Consider the following 18,867-nt stretch of genomic DNA (forward strand, 5'->3'; position numbering starts at 1 on the left):
CAAAGCGCACCGGAGATACTGTAAGCTGTAACTTTACCAGTATAATATACATTAGAGCTCCAGTAGTAAAGATTTTTTCTGCCTATGTCTTAAGAGACAGAGAGAGAGAGAGAGGAAGAGTAATTATTCTGTATCCGTTCTGCGCTCTATTTTGCTATCTCCTCTTTGCAGCACCAAGCAATGCTTACCAGAGACCTGACGAGAATTGCCAATGATTTTGCTGCTTTACTGACAATTCCTCAGTGTTTGTGCAAGGCGATTTAACTCATCAAGGCTCTCTTCTGTGCTTCTGTTGTAAGGCCTTGAAAAGGCTGTGTTTGTGCTGCAAGGCCTTGAAAGGAGAGCCACTAAATCCCTGCAAATATAGTGTGGTAGTGCTAACATTTGATTTTGTTAAGGCTGTGTGAAAACACTTTGTGCTGCACTTTGTCAAGAGTATCAGTGCCAATTTTTTCCCCTGGCTGTACTGGGTGTTGTTGTGTACAGTCAACATATACAAACTCACCTCTGGCATATGTCAATAAAAATCCATTCAACTTGGTTTTGCACTCAGGCTCACCGGCCTGTACGCCTTTAATATATACGGTTTCTATAGGAAACCTGCAGAAAGAAAAAAACCTTAAACATCCTTGTTGCTGGCACAGTGCCTTGCTGATTTAGATGAACAGAAGCACTATTATTTTTTGATGGTGTGTTATCTGATAATAAGTCTGTACAGCATTGCTTACTTCTGCAAAATGCCTCTTTATGTGCACTACCCCTCAGTAAGAAATCTATAAAACTGTGGGGAGAAGATCTGTTTACCCATACGATTAGGAAGCTGACGTTGTGTAGACAATAATTAGCACAAAAATGCAGGAGGTTAAGGCCTGCATGCGCCCACGCTGGCTAAGGAGAAATATGTAAAATACATACCACCGGGTTCTGCAAAGACTGTACAATTCCTATTATGCTGTAGACAGCTTGGCTGCATAGGGTACTGGCTGCTTTGATGGCTCTTTGTTTGTTGTTTTTGCTTCTCAGGTTCCTTTTTTTGTTACAGGATTAACAACAAAGACTGGAAATATGGTAATAATCAGATGAAAAAACTTGCAGAGAATACAATGAAAAGATTTGAAAATAATGCCATTCCTGTGGTCTGACACGGTCTGAAATTGCATTGGCCTAATTATCACACTGGAAGCATAGATGTTCTGAATATCAGTAATGAAATGTGTTCTTCTTATGTTGCGGAGTAGTTCAGCATTGCTTAGCGAGCATGTCCTAGCGTCTCCTACAGCCAATATACCCCTACATAAATGATGGATTTCAAAGGAGGGAAAGGGTGACAGTGGCACAGCTACAGACTTTTTTTTTTTTTTTCTCTCAGGGAAGTAAATGCGCATAACAAAGATATGAAGCCCATTTGAATGTATAAATTCATACAAACACTCTCCTGCTCGCCAAAATTAGCCTGTCATTCATAGTCAATAGCAGGAGCAGCCTTCACATCCATAACACACCATAAATCCTTGGTTCACTGGTCTACAGCTCAGGAGAGAATTCACATTCACAAACAATGAATTGATTGTCCCCGAACACAAATATATGTGGAAATTCAAGCTGAGTGATATTCCTCTTTAGTAGACTTTGGGTAATGGAGTTCATCTGCATGGAAATATTTTCAAAAGCAGCCCCAAATACTGTGCATATTGTTCATCTGAACTTGACAGTGGCTTGTTTTCACATGCGTCCCTGTTTTTTTTAATTCTGCCTGAGAATAGCTAGCACTCTGGCAATACATTTTCTGATTTCCATTCAGAGTTTTACTGTTGACATCAGTCTTCCAACTGCGGTGAAAAATAATTAGTTTCCTCACAGCACGCAGACATTAATATTAATAAGTTACTGACGTACATTCTGTGTCCCTAACTACATGTCATTTAAAATGTGAACCCATGAGATAGTGCTCTAAATATATCTGCTGACAGATCCAGTACAGTAATGAGCTTGAATCAAGTGTCTGTCACAGTATGCCACCATTACTCCTCCATGACGCTTACACTGTAGAGCCGCTTCAAGGTGATGGATAGGTCAGAGGTGACTAATTTTAGCAGTTGTTGCTGTAGGTCAGGTTCTCATCATTTTTCAAAGGCACAATTTGGAAGAAAAATCTAAGACTAATTTGATCTGAACTAATGGAGTATGTCACACTTGTCACTGTGGGAGCCAAGGCAATGTTCTGTCCTGAGACACAAAGAGATAGTTTCCTCAGTAGGTGTACACCATTATTTCTTCGTTCAAAAGAGTGTCACAACGTTTATGTACATCTATACTATGGTGTAAATGTGTCTGAAGTCCCCATGGCCAAACAGCATACTTATGTATTCATTCCCAATGTACACAAGTGGTATGTGCTGCTTATTTACTGCATTTTCAGTAAATGGATTTGAGAATGTAAAGCATGAAGTCTGGGGTGGCTATAAAGATACCTTTTACTGACTATATTTTATTGTGCTGTAAATATCTTAAGCAAAATACAAGGTCAATTTAGTAATTTATATTTCAGGAACCCCAGCATAAAGGGTCAGCCTAAGAGGTGTCTAAGGTAGGGCTGCAACTAGCAATTATTTCATTAAAGGATAAATTCCCCCCAACATTAATTATCATTGTCATTACTTGCTCCCGTCCACAGTGATGGAAAGTCGGGTGAAGTTATGTAGTCCATAAAACATTTCTGGAGCTTCACAGAAAAACTGAAGAAGTCTACTGAAAAAAAAAAAAAAAAAAAAAAAAAGGAAAGTAAAATGGCTGCATACAATTTCTGTCTCTAGATTATGCCGGACGAGTTGCAGGAGCGCCATTTTATTTATATATATTTTTTAATCTCCAGTTTTGTTGTTTTTGTTTTTTTAACGTCCCTGACCACCAAGAATGTTGCAACGGGGTTTTACTATGTAAACTGATCAATCGTTTAGTCTATAAAATGTAAAAATAAAATCTGAAAAAATGCCCATCACAATTTCCCAGAACCAAAACTCTTCACATTTCTACATTTTGTCCAACCAATAGTTCAAAACCTAAAGACTCTGCATTTACCATCATGAATGACAAAGAAGAGCAACAATTCCTTACATTTAGAAAGCTGAAAGCAGCAAATGTTTGACATTCTTGCTTGGACACTGACTGAAACTATAAAAATAAAATAGATGCCACTTAATTTTCTCTCAATAAACTGATTGATTATTCAACTATTTATAACAGCTTTAGTGTGAGGACAGTAGGGAGTGAAAAGTTCACATACATTACCTGGTACTGGTGCCTGTTATAGCTTCAAAATACCTTTAAAAAAGAGAAATAGAGAAATAAAGAGAAATAAAGTTAATTGGCAACAAAAGCAAAAGAGACATGTGGAGAAAGCACATTATTCATAGTGCCTACAGACAAAATACCCTTGGGAATAATCCCAAATTGGGAGGCCCATGGCTAGATATTTTATTTTATGTTCAAATTTTCAGCCACAGTAAAAAAAAAACAAAAAAAAAAAACAGCACCTCATTTTGTCGACAGGCTTGATGTGAGCTACGAGGTAAGCAAGGATTTGTTTTTCGTATGAAGAGGAGCTCAAGGGCAACGATTAAGACTTGAAAATACTCTGGATAACTTTTCTTTCTTTCTTTCTTGTTTTTCAGTGAAATGTTACTTTTAAGTAGCTCTCAATGTTACCATTGGTTACACAAAATGGCAAGAGTGTGTTTTTTTGTCAGCCTGAAATGCATAACAGAGCAGTATGCAATGCCCCTAATGAGAACCAACAACACCAATGTATTAATAGTTTGACACTATATTTATAAAATGTGTCTTTCTTACTTTTCAGCTGCACTCCAACATGGACAAAGGTGAGGGCAATGTCAAGTACGTTCTGACTGGAGACGGGGCAGGCACCCTGTTCTTGATCGATGAGAAGTCTGGGGACATTCATGCCACCAAGAGACTGGACAGGGAAGAGAAAGCTATGTATACACTCATTGCAAAGGTGTTGGACAGAAACACCAATGCAGAGCTGGAGCCGGACACTGAATTTAACATAAAAATTCACGACATCAACGACAACGCGCCAAAGTTTGCAAAGGAGATCTTCTTCGCCAGTGTCCCTGAGATGTCTGAAGTTGGTAAGTTATGGTTGGTTTTTATTTTACAGCTGAATTGATTAGTCTATTAAAACAACATGTTCTCAACAAATGGCATACGAACTCGTCTGCATTACGTTTTTCTCGTGTCATTTTAGGACCCAATGTCATAAAGAAAAAAAATGTCAGGTGACATAGTATAAAGACTGAGAAAGCTGACCAAATGGAGGAGGCTGGGATGGATGGATCAAACTAAAACAAGATTTTGACCAAGGACACTATTGTTTATTAGTTGTGGTTGACTTATTTGAGCATACGTCTATATGTTAACTGACGTCAGGTATTTAACTCAAGTAAAACTAAACAAGTAATGTTCTTGCCTAAACCTTTCTCATAGGATTTGGTGCCTGAACCTAACCAAACAGTGATGATTTCCCAATGACAACAAATATCACCTCACTTTGTCCTTTCCAGCATGTCCAAACGGGGGTGGGAGATCTCCAAACTTCATATAACCTCACTGAACAGCGGATCCTAGTCAACTGGATGGCTGTGTTGATTGGACGAACGTACTGCAACATTGCAATTATTAGTTCTAACTAACAACGTAGCAAATGAGGAGCTTGTGCCAAAAAAATATTTTTAATGCAATATTTTGTTTCGATGGTGCAAAAGGATAAAAGCATACAAATTATAAGTCTGGCTGTAGTCTACTTGGCATTTCAAAATTGAGAAGATTGAAACAGTAGATAGTGGATCATGATTGTGATTAAAAAGGTCATGATATTATTTCTTGGGCAGATTGGCCAGCCCTATATCCCAAACTCATAAAATGCTGACAGAAATGTCCGACATAACACGCAGAATCCAAACACTGATCGGTGTTAATCAGTCAGGTGAACTGGTCTATTGAGACGCTGTACTCAGCTCTCCAAAGTCATTTTTTTTTTTTGTGATTGTTATTTGTTTGGTCAGGCTCATTGGGCATTCATAACAAGTAATGCCATTTGCCATTTTTAATAGGCAGCAGAAATATTGAAAGTTTAGATTGTCACAGTCTTTCCAATTAAAGACCTGCTTCATTGCACTCCACTTCATTCCATTCAAGTTATATTTATAAACCAGTCGGTATGAATATAAACAAAGCTTATGAAAATAATGCATGCAACTTGAAATCAATCCTCAATTATGCAAGCACAAATTAATACACGGGAGCAATCAAGGGTAAATCAAAAACCCAATTGTCTATTGGTGACAAATAACAATGGCCTGTTTGGAATTCATAATGCACTGCTCTTAGATTTCTCAGCTGCATGAATACTGGCAAAAGGTGGGTCGGGGTCATCACTACTCGTCTCTGGACTAATAAACTGCCTTATATGTTCAGACTGAACACACTGGTTAATCAAGCCAGCCAGCCATGAAAAATCAGCAGCTCCCTTTTATGCTATCAATGCCGGGACTAAGTGGGACAGATGTTCAAGGGTTCATTAGTATGCACGGAGACAGTCGGACCCAAACAGGACACGGCAGAGGTCTCCTGAATGCCAAGGACAGTATTTGCAATGTGGCGTTATTGAAACGCTTGGGTGGATTATGCAGGAGTTAATGTGGAAGTGACTCAATGACAGGATATCTAAGAGGAGTGTCAGAGCTCAGCTCTGCCTACACTTAAATATTTATTTATTTTAACATGTTTATTTATTTAGCACAAATGAGACACATTCAAACACCTATCATTTGATTGTGGAGGTTCTTTTATAATGTGTGTAACCGGATTGATGTGGTTGGATTAAGCTGAAACTCATTCATATTACCAAATAACATGTTTAGAACAGGTTGCTGGGTCTAATGCCAGTTTGGAATATGAAGGCCCCTGAGCACATATAGGGAAATACAGTGCCAAGACCAAACCATGAGCATATACAGACAAATACAGTGACCATGAGCACAGTACATCCCTGCTCCTTGTACAGTATGCACCTTTTGTTGCCATACCTCTGCTCTGCCAAAAGACATCAGATAAAAATGCACATGCCCTTGCTAAGCTAAAGGCAGCAAGTTCAAAAATGATTTCATGTCAAACAACACACCTTTCTGTCCAGCACTCTGCATAAACACTTTCTAACTGTAAACCAAAGGAGAGAGAAATCTTTACTTAAAGCCTTGATGATGGAGAAACTCTCAGTCTCAAGTATTCAAGAGGTCCACTGACTTGGACGGCAGGTTTTAATCAAGGCAATAATTTTCACTAAGGTGCTAGCGGAGTCCTGGCTCCAGCCTGCAAGATGTTTGTTTCAAAACTCAGCCGGATGCAGTAATGACCTTGTTGTTTCTTATAAAAAGGGAAGAATATGTACTAATGCTATTTTCCTGATTGATTTTACTAAGATGCTGTTTTTGCCAATGACTAATTTGCTCTACTCCAGAGCCCTGTTGTTTGAAATGAAAAGATTAGTCAGTATGACTCATTGTACTGCTGAGAACTACTGTTAGATTTACAGCAAATTCTCTGAAATATGATCTGAAATTAAATAAGAATAGGTTTAGTCTCTTGATTGTGACTTGATTGTGTGTATTACACTTGACTCTGAGTGCTCTATTTGCAGGTACATCTGTTGTCACTGTGACTGCCTCTGACGCTGATGATCAAACGTATGGGAACAGTGCCAAGCTTGTATATAGCATTCTACAGGGACAACCTTATTTCTCTGTGGATTCTGAGAATGGTAAGCCAAACCAAGAAGAGTTCTTGGAGGCAGTTTTTAATGTCATGTTAGTCTGTAAACAGATCTCTCGCACTGCTGTTAAGTTTTTTCTGAGAATGAAACAAGCAGAATAAGGATGTATCTGCTTGACAGTGCCGTTAGTCTTACAAAACTAAACATTTCTACTTCACTGAAACTGTAAATTAACTTTAACAACACATTCATGAGCTGGCACGACAGGCTGAAATGTTGATTCTCTAAAATGTGTTTGTTTTCAAACGGTTAGGTCTGGATTGGGTTGCACCAGCTGTTCGCAAATTCTTCATTAGTTTGTGCATGGTGTCTTCTTAGTAACTACAAGCTAGTTTCAAACTAACGAGCTGCTAAAATGGGCTGCACCAGCCAAACATAAGTCATGTCTCAGCTATCAAAGACCTGTGTTAAATCAGATGCTTAATGAAATCTGTGGCAGCATCCAACCTGTGTGTTCTATGTGGGTTGTGGGGACAAACGGAAAATTACCACATTAAAATTCTCTTGAGTGGCATCTACTTTTTCTCCCTCATTAAAAAATCCACAATATACACTAATGCAAGTTTAACTGCTGGATACAAATATCCAGTTGGACCAGGATTAACCTACCAACTTTTTGTGATGTCATAAATCATGCTCATAGGCCCGCCTCTAAATATCAGATTTTCAGTGAGCAAAAACAAAATCTCCACTTTGAGGAATTAATGTGAAAACAGCCTTTTGCTGTCAAGCATAAATCATCATACACAGTGAAGCTCAGACATTCAACTGTAGGAACAAGAGGATAAACACAAAATTTAAATTTAAATAACATTCAAAACTGACTCAAAGGTATTTAAAGACATTTAAGGGCGTGGATGTTTTGTTACTTAAGAAAGTAGCCCAAGTTGTTCAAATTATTTTTTTTCCTCTCTGTTAATTTCACTGGCTGGCTTGTAAAAAAAGGGAACGTTTTTTTTTTTTTGGGTTTGATTTGGATTAAATAGGGAGATTCACTCCTTTCAGCTGAAATAAATGCATACCTTGCTACGGTTAACTATACATCCAAAAAAACACCCAATACCCTTTTTTTTTACATGAGCACTTCAACACCAAGGCCCTTTTTTGATTGCTTTCAACTCACTCACTTCACAACCTTGGACAGCAACTGGCAGACAAGTGCCACACAATCCAAATCTGTCTATTATTCCATCATTGGATTCTAGGCGAGTCTATTTTTGCCATGATTTCACATTAATGACGTGTTTCGTCTTTATATCTGCCCTTTGGCAATTAAAACAGTGCTTATATGTACAGGGTTATTTTGTAAATATGGTGATGAGGGATGTGGAACTGGATCAATCATCGAAAGTACTTTTCATCACAATATCCAACTTAAAAAAATGGCCGGTCAAGAGGTAAATGAAGTTAAGAATTTCTCAAACACATTTTCCTGTATTGCACTTGTAGTTAAACTATCCCTTTCATCATAATGGTAAACTATTTTGCAGGCAAGCCCATTTCCTCTTCGAGACATCAACAGAGCTCAATAGCATTTCTGGTTTTGGTGTGCACAGCATTGTATCACTCCTCAGCATCACTGATTGGGTGCAGAAGAGGTGTCATCAGCCAAAGAGTCTCTCAAGAACATTCTCAATAGTCTACCCTCTTCAACGTCGAGCCAAAGACTGGTCTGGCACAGGAGAAAGCCATCATGTTTCAAGCCAGGCCATCTAACGGCACTTTAGTTATGTGGAGATGGTGATCAAACACAAGCTGAGCTTCAGTTGAGTCTTCCCACATCTGGGAATTAATCTCTTCTAAAAAGTTGTGTCTGACAAGGTGTTGCCTGGATCCCGATGGCAGTTGGACATAGTTGCTGGCATGTCTTATAGTGCATCTCTTCTGTAACTTATGTCAAGAGACTGAATATAGTTATTTTACTCCAAAGTATGATTTTTCCTAACTCTTACCCAAGTACTTTGTGTGCCTAAACCTACCAAATTGTGACCATGTTGTCCTCTATCATTTAGCTTGTCTAGCCACTTTGGGGTTGTAGCAATATACCAGTTTCAAAGTATACTGTGCTATGAAAACTGATGATTATCATACCATGTTCATTTGCTTATACAGTATACTGAATTGAATTCTACAGTGTTGGTGTTATTAAAAAATAAACATATGTTGCGTTTTTAATCCAGTTTCATGTCTGTGAGGACATATTTTCTTAAATGATCATAATAATTTTTTCAACCTTTTGTTTTATTCCTTTAAGGGTCATTGTAACTGATTATAATAATAATAATAATAATAATAATAATAATAATAATAATAATAGTGTAATATTATATACTGTGATACCGTGATACTTCCCGAGATGTTTATTTGACCATGAAAATTGTTATTTGTTATAAATAGTTTTTTGGATTCTCAACGACTAAGAACCTTTAAAAGAGTTGTAAAAGAGTTGTACAAGAGAAATAACTAAAAGAACATCTTTAAGTTAGTTATGCATACTTTTTGATTTCAGTAAAAAAAAAGAAGTTTGCTATAAAGAGTCTAAGTTTGAACAGATGGTGCAACCGGCTTTCACCTTAATGTTTTTTAAGTAGACTGAAGTGCAAAAGCATTTTTTCTTTGTACGGTTTTCATAGAACCATTTATTTTTTCTGTGACTCATAAAAGCTGAAAAGACTAACCTGTTTCAAGCCATTATTTATATTATTTATTTGCAGCTTGTCTAAATTTACACTTGGGTAATATGTGACATTTTGTGAATTGTATTTGCTGTCTCACCAAGAAATGGATGTGATGATCGATGTCTGTTTAAATCTCAGGTCATTGAGTGCACCCTGCAAGGTGTACATTGTTACATAGCCTTGCTCTATCCGTTCCCACAACTGCAAACTTTCTTATTTACAATTGGATGTGTCTATTTAACATGGAGAAAAGTGAAAGGGCAATGCAGTTTAACATACAGCGTAGGCAGTGAATCTGTTCCAACAACAGCTAGGCTCAATTTACATACAGAACCTCAGAAGTCATGTCTTCATCTTGCAGTTGCCAGTTTTACACATACAGTGTAGTGACTGTGAACCTTATAACCAATAACAGACTATATTTATTGCGTCCCTAACAAGATATGCAAATATAATATTTTTATGGACTGAGTATTATCCAAAACCACAGTGTCTCCCTAACCACATGCAGGAGTCAGAATCCACCCTTGTATTATTTGCATGTGGTACATAATGAAACACTTCTGACGCGAGGAAAATGTTGCCAGGGAACATAAGCAAGGTGGCAATTCCATTATCCCTCAAAACATAATTGCCAAACCAAATTAGTAATACATAAATGCAATTTTCTAGGAAACACGCTTGAGAACAGAGATGAAACTGATCTTACTTTTATCTCGCTTTCAGTAAAACAGCAAATCAGTTTCCCAAAAATGAAGTTTTCCTTCAAATTGGCATAAGTGGTGGAACAGATGTTAATTTTTTTCAGGCACCATCAAGACAGCCCTGCCTGGCATGGACAGAGAAGTCAAGGAAAACTACCAGGTTGTGATCCAGGCTAAAGACATGGCCGGGCAGATGGGTGGACTCTCAGGAACCACGACAGTCAGCATCACCCTCTCAGATGTGAATGACAGTCCGCCACGCTTTGCTAACCGTAAGACGTAATTTCTCCCTACACTGTATGGATATGCAATAGATTTTTTAAACATGAATGAACTTGTGTCACAATTCTCTGAAAACAAATGTGACACAAGCACACTCACAAACAAGTCTGTAATGAATTTGTTTAATTTACTGCCCCGAATAGATTCATTCCGTGTGACTGCTGTGGAGTCGACAGAGATTGGAGGCGCCATAGGACGTATTAAGGCTGATGATCCAGATGTCGGCCGCAATGCCGAGATGGAGTACAGTATTGTCGGTGGTCACGACATGTTCAACATCATCACTGACCAAACCACACAGGAGGGAGTCATCATAATCAAAAAGGTAGCTTATTTTTGTTCCTCGTTTCCCTACATAGCCATCTTTTATGTACTTTATGAGTCATGCTTTGTAGCCTGCAACCGGCATCAAACTCAGCCACTGTTCGCAGTCATGTAACCATTACTTGATTGATAATGGCTGTGCAATCAGACAAAACACTTCTCATGACAAGTGACATGTTTTCATACAGCTGCGGTGAACAGCTTTCCTGTCTTCAAGAAAAGTGTTTCTTTAAATAGAAAATATGTTAACTAATGCATTGAGTAACACCCAGCATAGTAATGTTCACATCTGCACGAATAATATGACAACATCAGATGTGTATTCAGTGCACGAATTTAAGGTGCATATTTGTACTGGAGTGAAAATGCTCTTCTTTTGAAAGACAGCCCTGTTAATTCCCAAACAAACCTGCTACCAGTATTTCTTTGAAAAGGCGGTCTAATCCTTGAACCTTTCTCTTGACTCTTCGAGTTTTAGTCTATGTTTTAATTTAAATAAAGAATTGAGCTGTCTTTTAATCTTCTTTAAATGTGTACGTTTAAAGTCAATGGAAAGACAGAGAAGTACATTTGCAGATTAGAGACAGTCCCCCCGATAACGTTTATTCATGTAAGAAAGACATATGACAGAATTCATTTTTGAACTGTGTGTGTGTAGAATCAGATACCCTAAGCCTGTGAAATGAATAATATAAAGCAGTCTTTTGCTCAAAACTCTTTTTAGTTTTCCCCTAGGATCTCCCAGATCAGTATTCCTCACTTGGATTTGTAACCTAGAATTTAGAGAATGAATAAGATAAAGGCAGACAAATGAAATGTAATGAATTGCCTATCAAAATGCTGGAGGGGGACTGTTTTTTTTATGGAAAAGTCTACAGCTTGACTTCTGATGCTCTTTCATCTCCAGGCGCTGGATTACGAAAGTAAGAGGGACTATGAGTTCAGAGTAGAGGTGAGAAACACCTACTTAGACGCAAGGTTCATCCACGGTCTGCAATTCAAAGACTACGCCACAGTCAAGGTAACGGTAGAGGATGTGGACGAGCCACCTGTCTTCACCAGGAACCCTTACATCATCGAGGTGCATGAGGACACGGCTGCTGGCAGCTTCGTCGGCGTGGTGTCGGCCAGGGACCCTGATGCTGACAACAAGCCAGTCAAGTACGCTACAGGGCACGGCGGGAAGTGTTTGGACAGGGCCAGATTGTTAGAGCCACATGCCAAATCCAATCCCCACCTAACAACAAATGCTTCTTTCTTGGGAATAAGTACTCGCAATTGAATAAACTTAGAAAAGAACTTAAGTAAAGATTTCCTCACTGACCAAATGGGTTTAGTGCTTTATTGTGGCAATTTGACTGTTTCAAACTCATTGTTTCAGCTTTAATTAAACTAGTCTAAAATCAATAAGAAAACAAGCATCACATGGTAGAAATGCAAAGTCTCCTCTTATCAGTTTTTTTTTCTTAGCAAGAGGATGGAAATGTGCCCACTTGGCTAAATCTAATCCATCAGCCTAGCCATGTGTCAGTGTGGAGGAGGGGTGGGGGGGAGAAAAGGATATTATTCACGGTTCCCTCTTGGTCATTTCCCTGTGGAAGATGGCGGCGGCCCTGTGAAGTGAATACAGACACTGTTTATTTCCCAGAATTATGTAAGCCCTCTGTGGCACCGCACAAAGTCAAAGTGAAAGAGCCTAATTTGCTGTATCGATTCACACAGCTTAGTGCCGCCACTCCACACATATGGCGCCTGCCCGTCGCTGACACAGAGATATGCCACTCTCAGCGCATGCCACATGGCGCATTGTGTTGCATATTCAAATTTCAGTGGAATATGAAAGTTGACTATGACAAATGAGCAGGCACAAGGGGAGATGTATCATCTTCTGACACGGGAGAGTACGGAATATATTTCCTTTCAGAAACAACGAGTGATGTGCTGTGTAAAACACATTTTTTATGAAGTAGGAAAGTACTTCAATGTGTTTGTCCTATCAAGACAGATCTGTTGCAATAAAATGAACCTTCACTTTATGAGCAATCCTACAATAATAGGTATGCAAATTTTGTAGGGACTGTTGTAGAGAGAGGTAACACATAATGTGCTGTATCTTCACAATCTCAGGAATGTGAAAATGAGCCAACAAAACCAGATATCACAACCTTTTTTTTTGCTAAATACACCTTGATGCTGATATTGTGACAATATTGTTGGGATGCCTCCCTTTCACAGAATATCAACACAATGAGATGTTTGATAATCAATCATCAGTATTGTGGATATGACAAAGTAGGTAAAGGCAAGTATTAGCACAAATAGACAAGTCTATTAAGTTCAGAAATTACTTCAATGTAATGCAGCTTTTGACACCAGGAAGACAGATATGTCATATTATGATATAAAAATATTCCAAATCTAAGAAAATATATTGTCTCATATCACTATACCAAACTAATATCAATATGTTTGTACAAACAATAACCTGTGTTATTCTTTCAGATACTCCATCGATCGGCACACAGATCTAGAGAGGCTGTTCAACATTGATTCTGTGAATGGCACCATCACAACACTGAAAGCACTGGACAGAGAGATGTCCAAATGGCACAACATCTCTGTGGTGGCCACTGAAATAAGTAAGTGCTGTTTCAATTATGTTGCCATTTGAAATCTATGACATCCACTGACTGTTATCGTGATTCATTAAATCTTCCTAAATTAATGTTATTTTATGAATCTGTTTGTTTCAGATAACCCACGTCAGACAACGAGAGTTCCTGTGTTCATCAAGGTGTTAGATGTCAATGACAACGCCCCTGAGTTTGCAATGTCCTATGACACATTTGTCTGTGAGAATGTCAAGGCTGGACAGGTGCTTAAAAATTAATCATCTTATTTTTCTATATTAAGAGAAATATTTAGTATTTGGCCTTTTTAGCATTGATTCAGACTTATTTGGTAGAGCCTGACCAATATATAAATTGATATAGCACTGATATTTTGAGATATCTTCTTTGACTGTCACTCAGAACGTTACTGAATTATCAAAAATAATAGGAATCCTTATACTGTGGGTCTATAGACAGACTGCTGTATAGGCTAGTCAGAATTTTGTGTATAAATTTCAAAATTGCAATTACACAGTAATGAGTAATGTAACTGCAAAGCAATGTTGCATTAATCAATGCAAACCATGCAAAGCAAAGTTAAGAGCATACACACTGAGCACACAGGGTAGGAAAGATGACTTTTGGCAACTTTTAGTCAAAGTCAGATTAGAGTCCAGAGGGGATTTGTCACAAAAGCACCTTTTTAAGAGGAAATTCATCTGTGTGCCTGAGGTGCATAATCACCAGAATATATTTGAATATATATATCCACTCTAATTAAATGAACCTGGAGGCAGGTAACACATGTGGTTATTGCGATGTGGTGGTCTTAGGAGAACCATTTCCTGCGTTATTTAACATTTTTCAGTGTTATTGGGCAAAGAGCCAAACAGAAGTTGGCTGCAAACCAACAGGGGCAGTTTATCTGAGGGAGGAGTCGTCTACCGGTCACCTTCTGACATCTACGGGGGGGGCGTCGGTATCCACAATGCTCACTCCACGTGCGTGGTGCATGCCGACAGATCTGTGTTGGGGGACCTTCAGCCATGTGTTTATAGCTTTAGTTTCAAGCGACAGCAAATCTGTTAATAATCTAAACACTCCTCACTAATTGCAGATGAGTCTAATATGCGTCTGATTAGGCTCAGCTTATTCTCAGTGAATGTTATTTATTTACTTTTTATACAACAGTGAGTTTCAAAACCAATAAAGGCAATTAAAAATGAATGCATTCAAATGTAAGTCTTCAATGTAATCAAAAGTACTGGAGAAAACTGTCGTGTTTAAGTTCAGATACATTTAGAGTTCCTCATTAAGAAGATTTAAACGTGTTTTCTTATACTTGTTTTTGTTCATTACAGCTGATTCAGACAATAAGTGCTGTTGACACAGATGAACCCCTCGTTGGACACAAGTTTGTCTTCACTATAAGTGCCACCAACCCGAACTTCACAATTGTTGACAGGGAAGGTAAGATATGCATTTCTACTGAAAAACAAACATTTGAAAGGTTTCTATATGGGTGTTAAAATAAAACTTGATGGAGAAATGGGTTTTGATAAGATGAAAATCACGAGGGCCATTACTTGAAAGGAAAAGAAATTCCATTGTGTGATTGTAGTCTTATTGTTGAGTTATTGAAACACTTTCAATATCTGGAGCTGATTGGCAAAATTTCATTTACAGAAGAGCCAGCTGTCAAGCAGTCATCCCACATCTATCTTTATTTATGTTACAGACAGATTTGAGTTTACTTGTCACACAATAAAACATATTATCAGAAATACTGTTTACGCTCACTGTTTTTATCCGACCACCCTACTGAGGGAGAGAGAAATGCAGTGGTAGCTCGGCAAGCTTGCAGTAACAGTTTGAACAACTTCAAACATTGGATCTGTCTATTTCCTCTCTACTTAGTATAACTGCCTCTGTATGCCTGGTGCTAGTTTGAGAATTGATTCTGAGTAAATATTTACCAAAGCCCCTCAACTACTGGGATGTATTGCGGCAGACAAAATGAAAAGACTGCAGCAGAAACAGAGTAGGATTTTCACTCTAAGTTTTAACAACCAAACTTTGGATTTTAATTAGTTTAGCAAGAAACTGTAGCCGTGCGTAACCGCCATGCTTTTGTCCTTTTAGATTGTAGACTATTACGTGATTACTTATTAAGCTGTGTTTCAATTTATTTTTTGATGAATAGAATTTTGTAACAAATAGCACAGGTAGTTAATATAATGCTTTGTGTTTGTTGTAATTAATATTTAGACCTCTTATCCCAAGATGCCAGTAGTTCTTAACGGCTGTGCAGTTAGTTATTATGAGCTGTCTGTCGCAGGAAACAAAGAAAAGGAGTCCTTTCCTCCAAGATTATTTAGCAAAGTGAAACATCTCCTCGCTGACAAGCTTCACCCATTTGCATCCGTCCACAGATAACACTGCCAATATCCTGACACGGAGGGGAGGTTTCAGCCGGCGCGAGATGAGCATGTACTTCCTGCCCGTAGTCATCTCCGACAATGACTACCCCATTCAGAGCAGCACCAGTACACTGATCGTGCGCGTGTGTGCTTGTGACAGCCGTGGAAACATGCAGTCCTGCAACCCAGAGGTCCTGCCCTTCTCAGACGGCCTCACAACTGGAGCTCTGGTGGCCATACTGCTCTGTGTCATTATTCTCCTCAGTAAGTCCCCTCGTGTATGAGCATGTGTATGTGCATCTGTGTGACCATGTGCATCTGAACCCTTTTGTCATTCCTGTGATGTTTGTTTCTTTGTTCAGCTGTGGTTGCAGCCGCCTCTCAGTTCTTCAGCTCAAGTCAACTTCTTTATATTGCCCACTCCCAATCACAATTTAGAACTACACTAGGCGATGGAAGGACAAATCCACCATGATGATCCTTTTCTGGCTAACGATAAATAATGTCATCTTCAAAATAACCGATCCTTCTTCAAATTTCTTAAAAGTTACCACAGAAATAAGGACGAAGCAAACCTAGCTGACGTTGGTGATGTGACTTTAGGCCAACTCTTTTTTATGTGAAATTGGCTAACTGTTATACATTAGGTAGTTAGTTAACTTTCTTTTCAACATAGACAAATTGAGCACAGAGCACATTTAAGTTTAATAGTAAACGGGAAGTTATTGGAGCACAGAGTGAAAATGGGAGTGACTTAGGGAGAGTAAATTGGCCTTGCATCTGTCCAATGATGCATGATGTATACTGTACACTCACCGAACAACCCTTTGCCATTTCCCACACTCCTTAGTTAATGTTGCTTTCCTTGAAAAAGTCAACCTCCTCAACAGATATGACAATAATACAAATAAAATGCAATCAACAACATAACCCAGTTTGGATGTTTAGTATTCTACCAATAGTATTATTTTGGTTTCTGGTTTTTGTTTTGAGGACACATGAAACACACAGAAATATGAAAAATTAGCACTCCAGGCTGGTGTTACTTTCATATGTTCCATGCTGCAGCCAATTCTGGGTGCTAAAGCCAATAACATGTCCCAATGTGAGTTGCTTTGCTCAAGTGTGTGCCGCTGAGTGTCCACATGAAGGGGATAAAAAAATATTGAATATTTCTGGTATAACAGGGTCCATCATGACAAGCATGACAGAGATTGAGAGTTCAGAGTCCCGACTCACTACAATAATTCAAATGTTACTGAAAATGTGCAGGTACCATCTCTGGCCGGATGAAGCTTGGAAGGGTGATAACGCCCTTGAAGGGTGCTATCTCACAATAGTAGGAATAATGTACGTAAATGATTCTGTCTTCTTGATAAAAGATTTAAAAAAGCCTGTCATTGCTCTGTGATGATAGCTTTTGACAACCTTTGACACTTAGTACATCCAACCCTACACTGTAATGTCTTCAGAGGCACTATAAACATGGCAGGCAACAGTACTTAGAGTACCACTGTTGCCTCTAAAAGTGGGCCTTCATTATTGAGATGGCCACAAGAGGTCACTTGTCAAGACAACATGAAAATTAGACATTTAAGGGGTTGAACAAACAGCCAAAGTTGTCTGTGTGTCGACCCAGCAGTATTATGGACAAAATAATCATGTTAAAAAAAAATTCTGTAAATGATAAGGCCTGCTGCGGGAGGTTTTGTTAGCTAACATGTCAATGATCTTTACTAATTAAAGCCAGTCCAATTAAGCACAGGTTGCTTTGCATATTCTTTTAAACGGCAGTTCTCTCTCAGAAAGTAGTGTAGCAGTTCATAATAGTAGTTCTAAGCTCCATTCATTAGCAAATAAAACCACTTAACAAAATGGAAAAATGTGTATTTCCCTGGTAAAATGGGTCGCATGTTACTTTCTGACATCCTAAAGCACCACTTCATCCCTCCTTGTGATCTAATGCAGTATGTAACAGCACACTGGGCCCAACAGCAGCACTGCCTATCATTTTACCCAGCAAAAAGCACAAATGTGTAGTCCTCATGGTCGAGGGCATATATATAAGTAATGGGTTTCAACTGCCATTGAACCTCACCTTGCTTGGCCAAGCAGTGAGGAGCATTCTTTGGACTCACTAGACATTGTGAATGTATGAATGTAGAATGTGATTAAAATATCCAACAAAACCATCCTCATGAATGCCTGCATGAGCCTCTTAGCCTTTCAATGTGTTGAATTTGAACCCCCTTCCACCTGTCACCCTCTCTTCTTTTGGAGTTAGATGCGTTATTGATCTGAACCCTGACTAAAACTAGTGCACAAGCAAGTTAGGATTGACCAGCTTTTCTACCATCTGCTTGTTTTAACTCTAATTTAAAAAGTCTGCGCCTGGTGGTGGGCAGATCTTCTCTCACATATCGAGTGTGCTGAAGGTTAAACTCCATGCTCTCCTCTTGAGCAAAATATCATGACATCTGCTCATTATCTGACACTTTTCGCGCTTCAACCCCCCTGACAGACTGTCTCATTCACCTCCGCTTGACTCCGACAGGCAGGCGCTGAGCTGGAACGGCTCGCCCTATCTGGTCTTCCTCATTGCAGCCCTCTGTGCCGTCTAAAAACATGGCACTGGTCAGTCACAAATGTTCGCAAAGAACCTTTATAAACAGCCACCTCCACCCACATACAACCCATGTTGAAGGCACTGTAATTAACACCCAGGTGGGAGGCAAGTAGACAACTAGAGTACCTGCTGATAGGACAAAAAAGGGAAAGAAGGTAAGGAGCACAGGTGAAGCGGGGCTTGTGCTTGTCCTAAATGAGAGATTGCTTCCTGTTTTTTCTGAAGAATTACGGGTTTATTTAAAAACTTGCTACCACAAAGTGCCACTCTCTGGAAACATGCTAACTCTGCATTCTCTGATTGTCTTTTACTGCTGAAAAAGAATGAAGGAGATGAGATATGAGGCTGTGTGCTAGAGAGAGAGAGAGCGA

At 38.9% G+C, this 18,867-nt stretch overlaps 1 protein-coding gene and 1 long non-coding RNA gene across 3 annotated transcripts in view; one reads left to right on the top strand and one right to left on the bottom strand.

Moving 5' to 3' along the window:
* The window catches only part of LOC311249114, a 419,388-nt gene that overhangs the window by 230,702 nt on the left and 169,819 nt on the right, over positions 1-18,867 (bottom strand). The window contains exon 3 of one of the 2 annotated variants that reach the window (XR_014621118.1): positions 12,006-12,451. The exons of the other annotated variant lie outside the window; for it this stretch is intronic. This is a non-coding gene — a long non-coding RNA (uncharacterized lncRNA). Of the gene's footprint in view, positions 1-12,005; positions 12,452-18,867 lie in introns of those variants that run through there. 2 annotated transcript variants of the gene reach the window in all.
* Positions 1-18,867, top strand: part of LOC311249112 (cadherin-10-like) — a 31,650-nt gene that overhangs the window by 11,263 nt on the left and 1,520 nt on the right. Inside the window, exons 3-11 of the mRNA XM_084339864.1 lie at positions 3,857-4,151; positions 6,719-6,838; positions 10,337-10,504; positions 10,658-10,839; positions 11,746-11,999; positions 13,341-13,477; positions 13,592-13,713; positions 14,812-14,920; positions 15,883-16,134. Of these exons, the coding sequence (XP_084195990.1) occupies positions 3,857-4,151; positions 6,719-6,838; positions 10,337-10,504; positions 10,658-10,839; positions 11,746-11,999; positions 13,341-13,477; positions 13,592-13,713; positions 14,812-14,920; positions 15,883-16,134 (1,639 nt within the window). The remainder of the gene's footprint in view (positions 1-3,856; positions 4,152-6,718; positions 6,839-10,336; positions 10,505-10,657; positions 10,840-11,745; positions 12,000-13,340; positions 13,478-13,591; positions 13,714-14,811; positions 14,921-15,882; positions 16,135-18,867) is intronic.

Source organism: Pagrus pagrus (genome assembly GCF_965226575.1).
Source record: "Pagrus pagrus genome assembly, chromosome: 20".
NCBI classification, from domain to species: Eukaryota; Metazoa; Chordata; class Actinopteri; order Spariformes; family Sparidae; genus Pagrus; species Pagrus pagrus.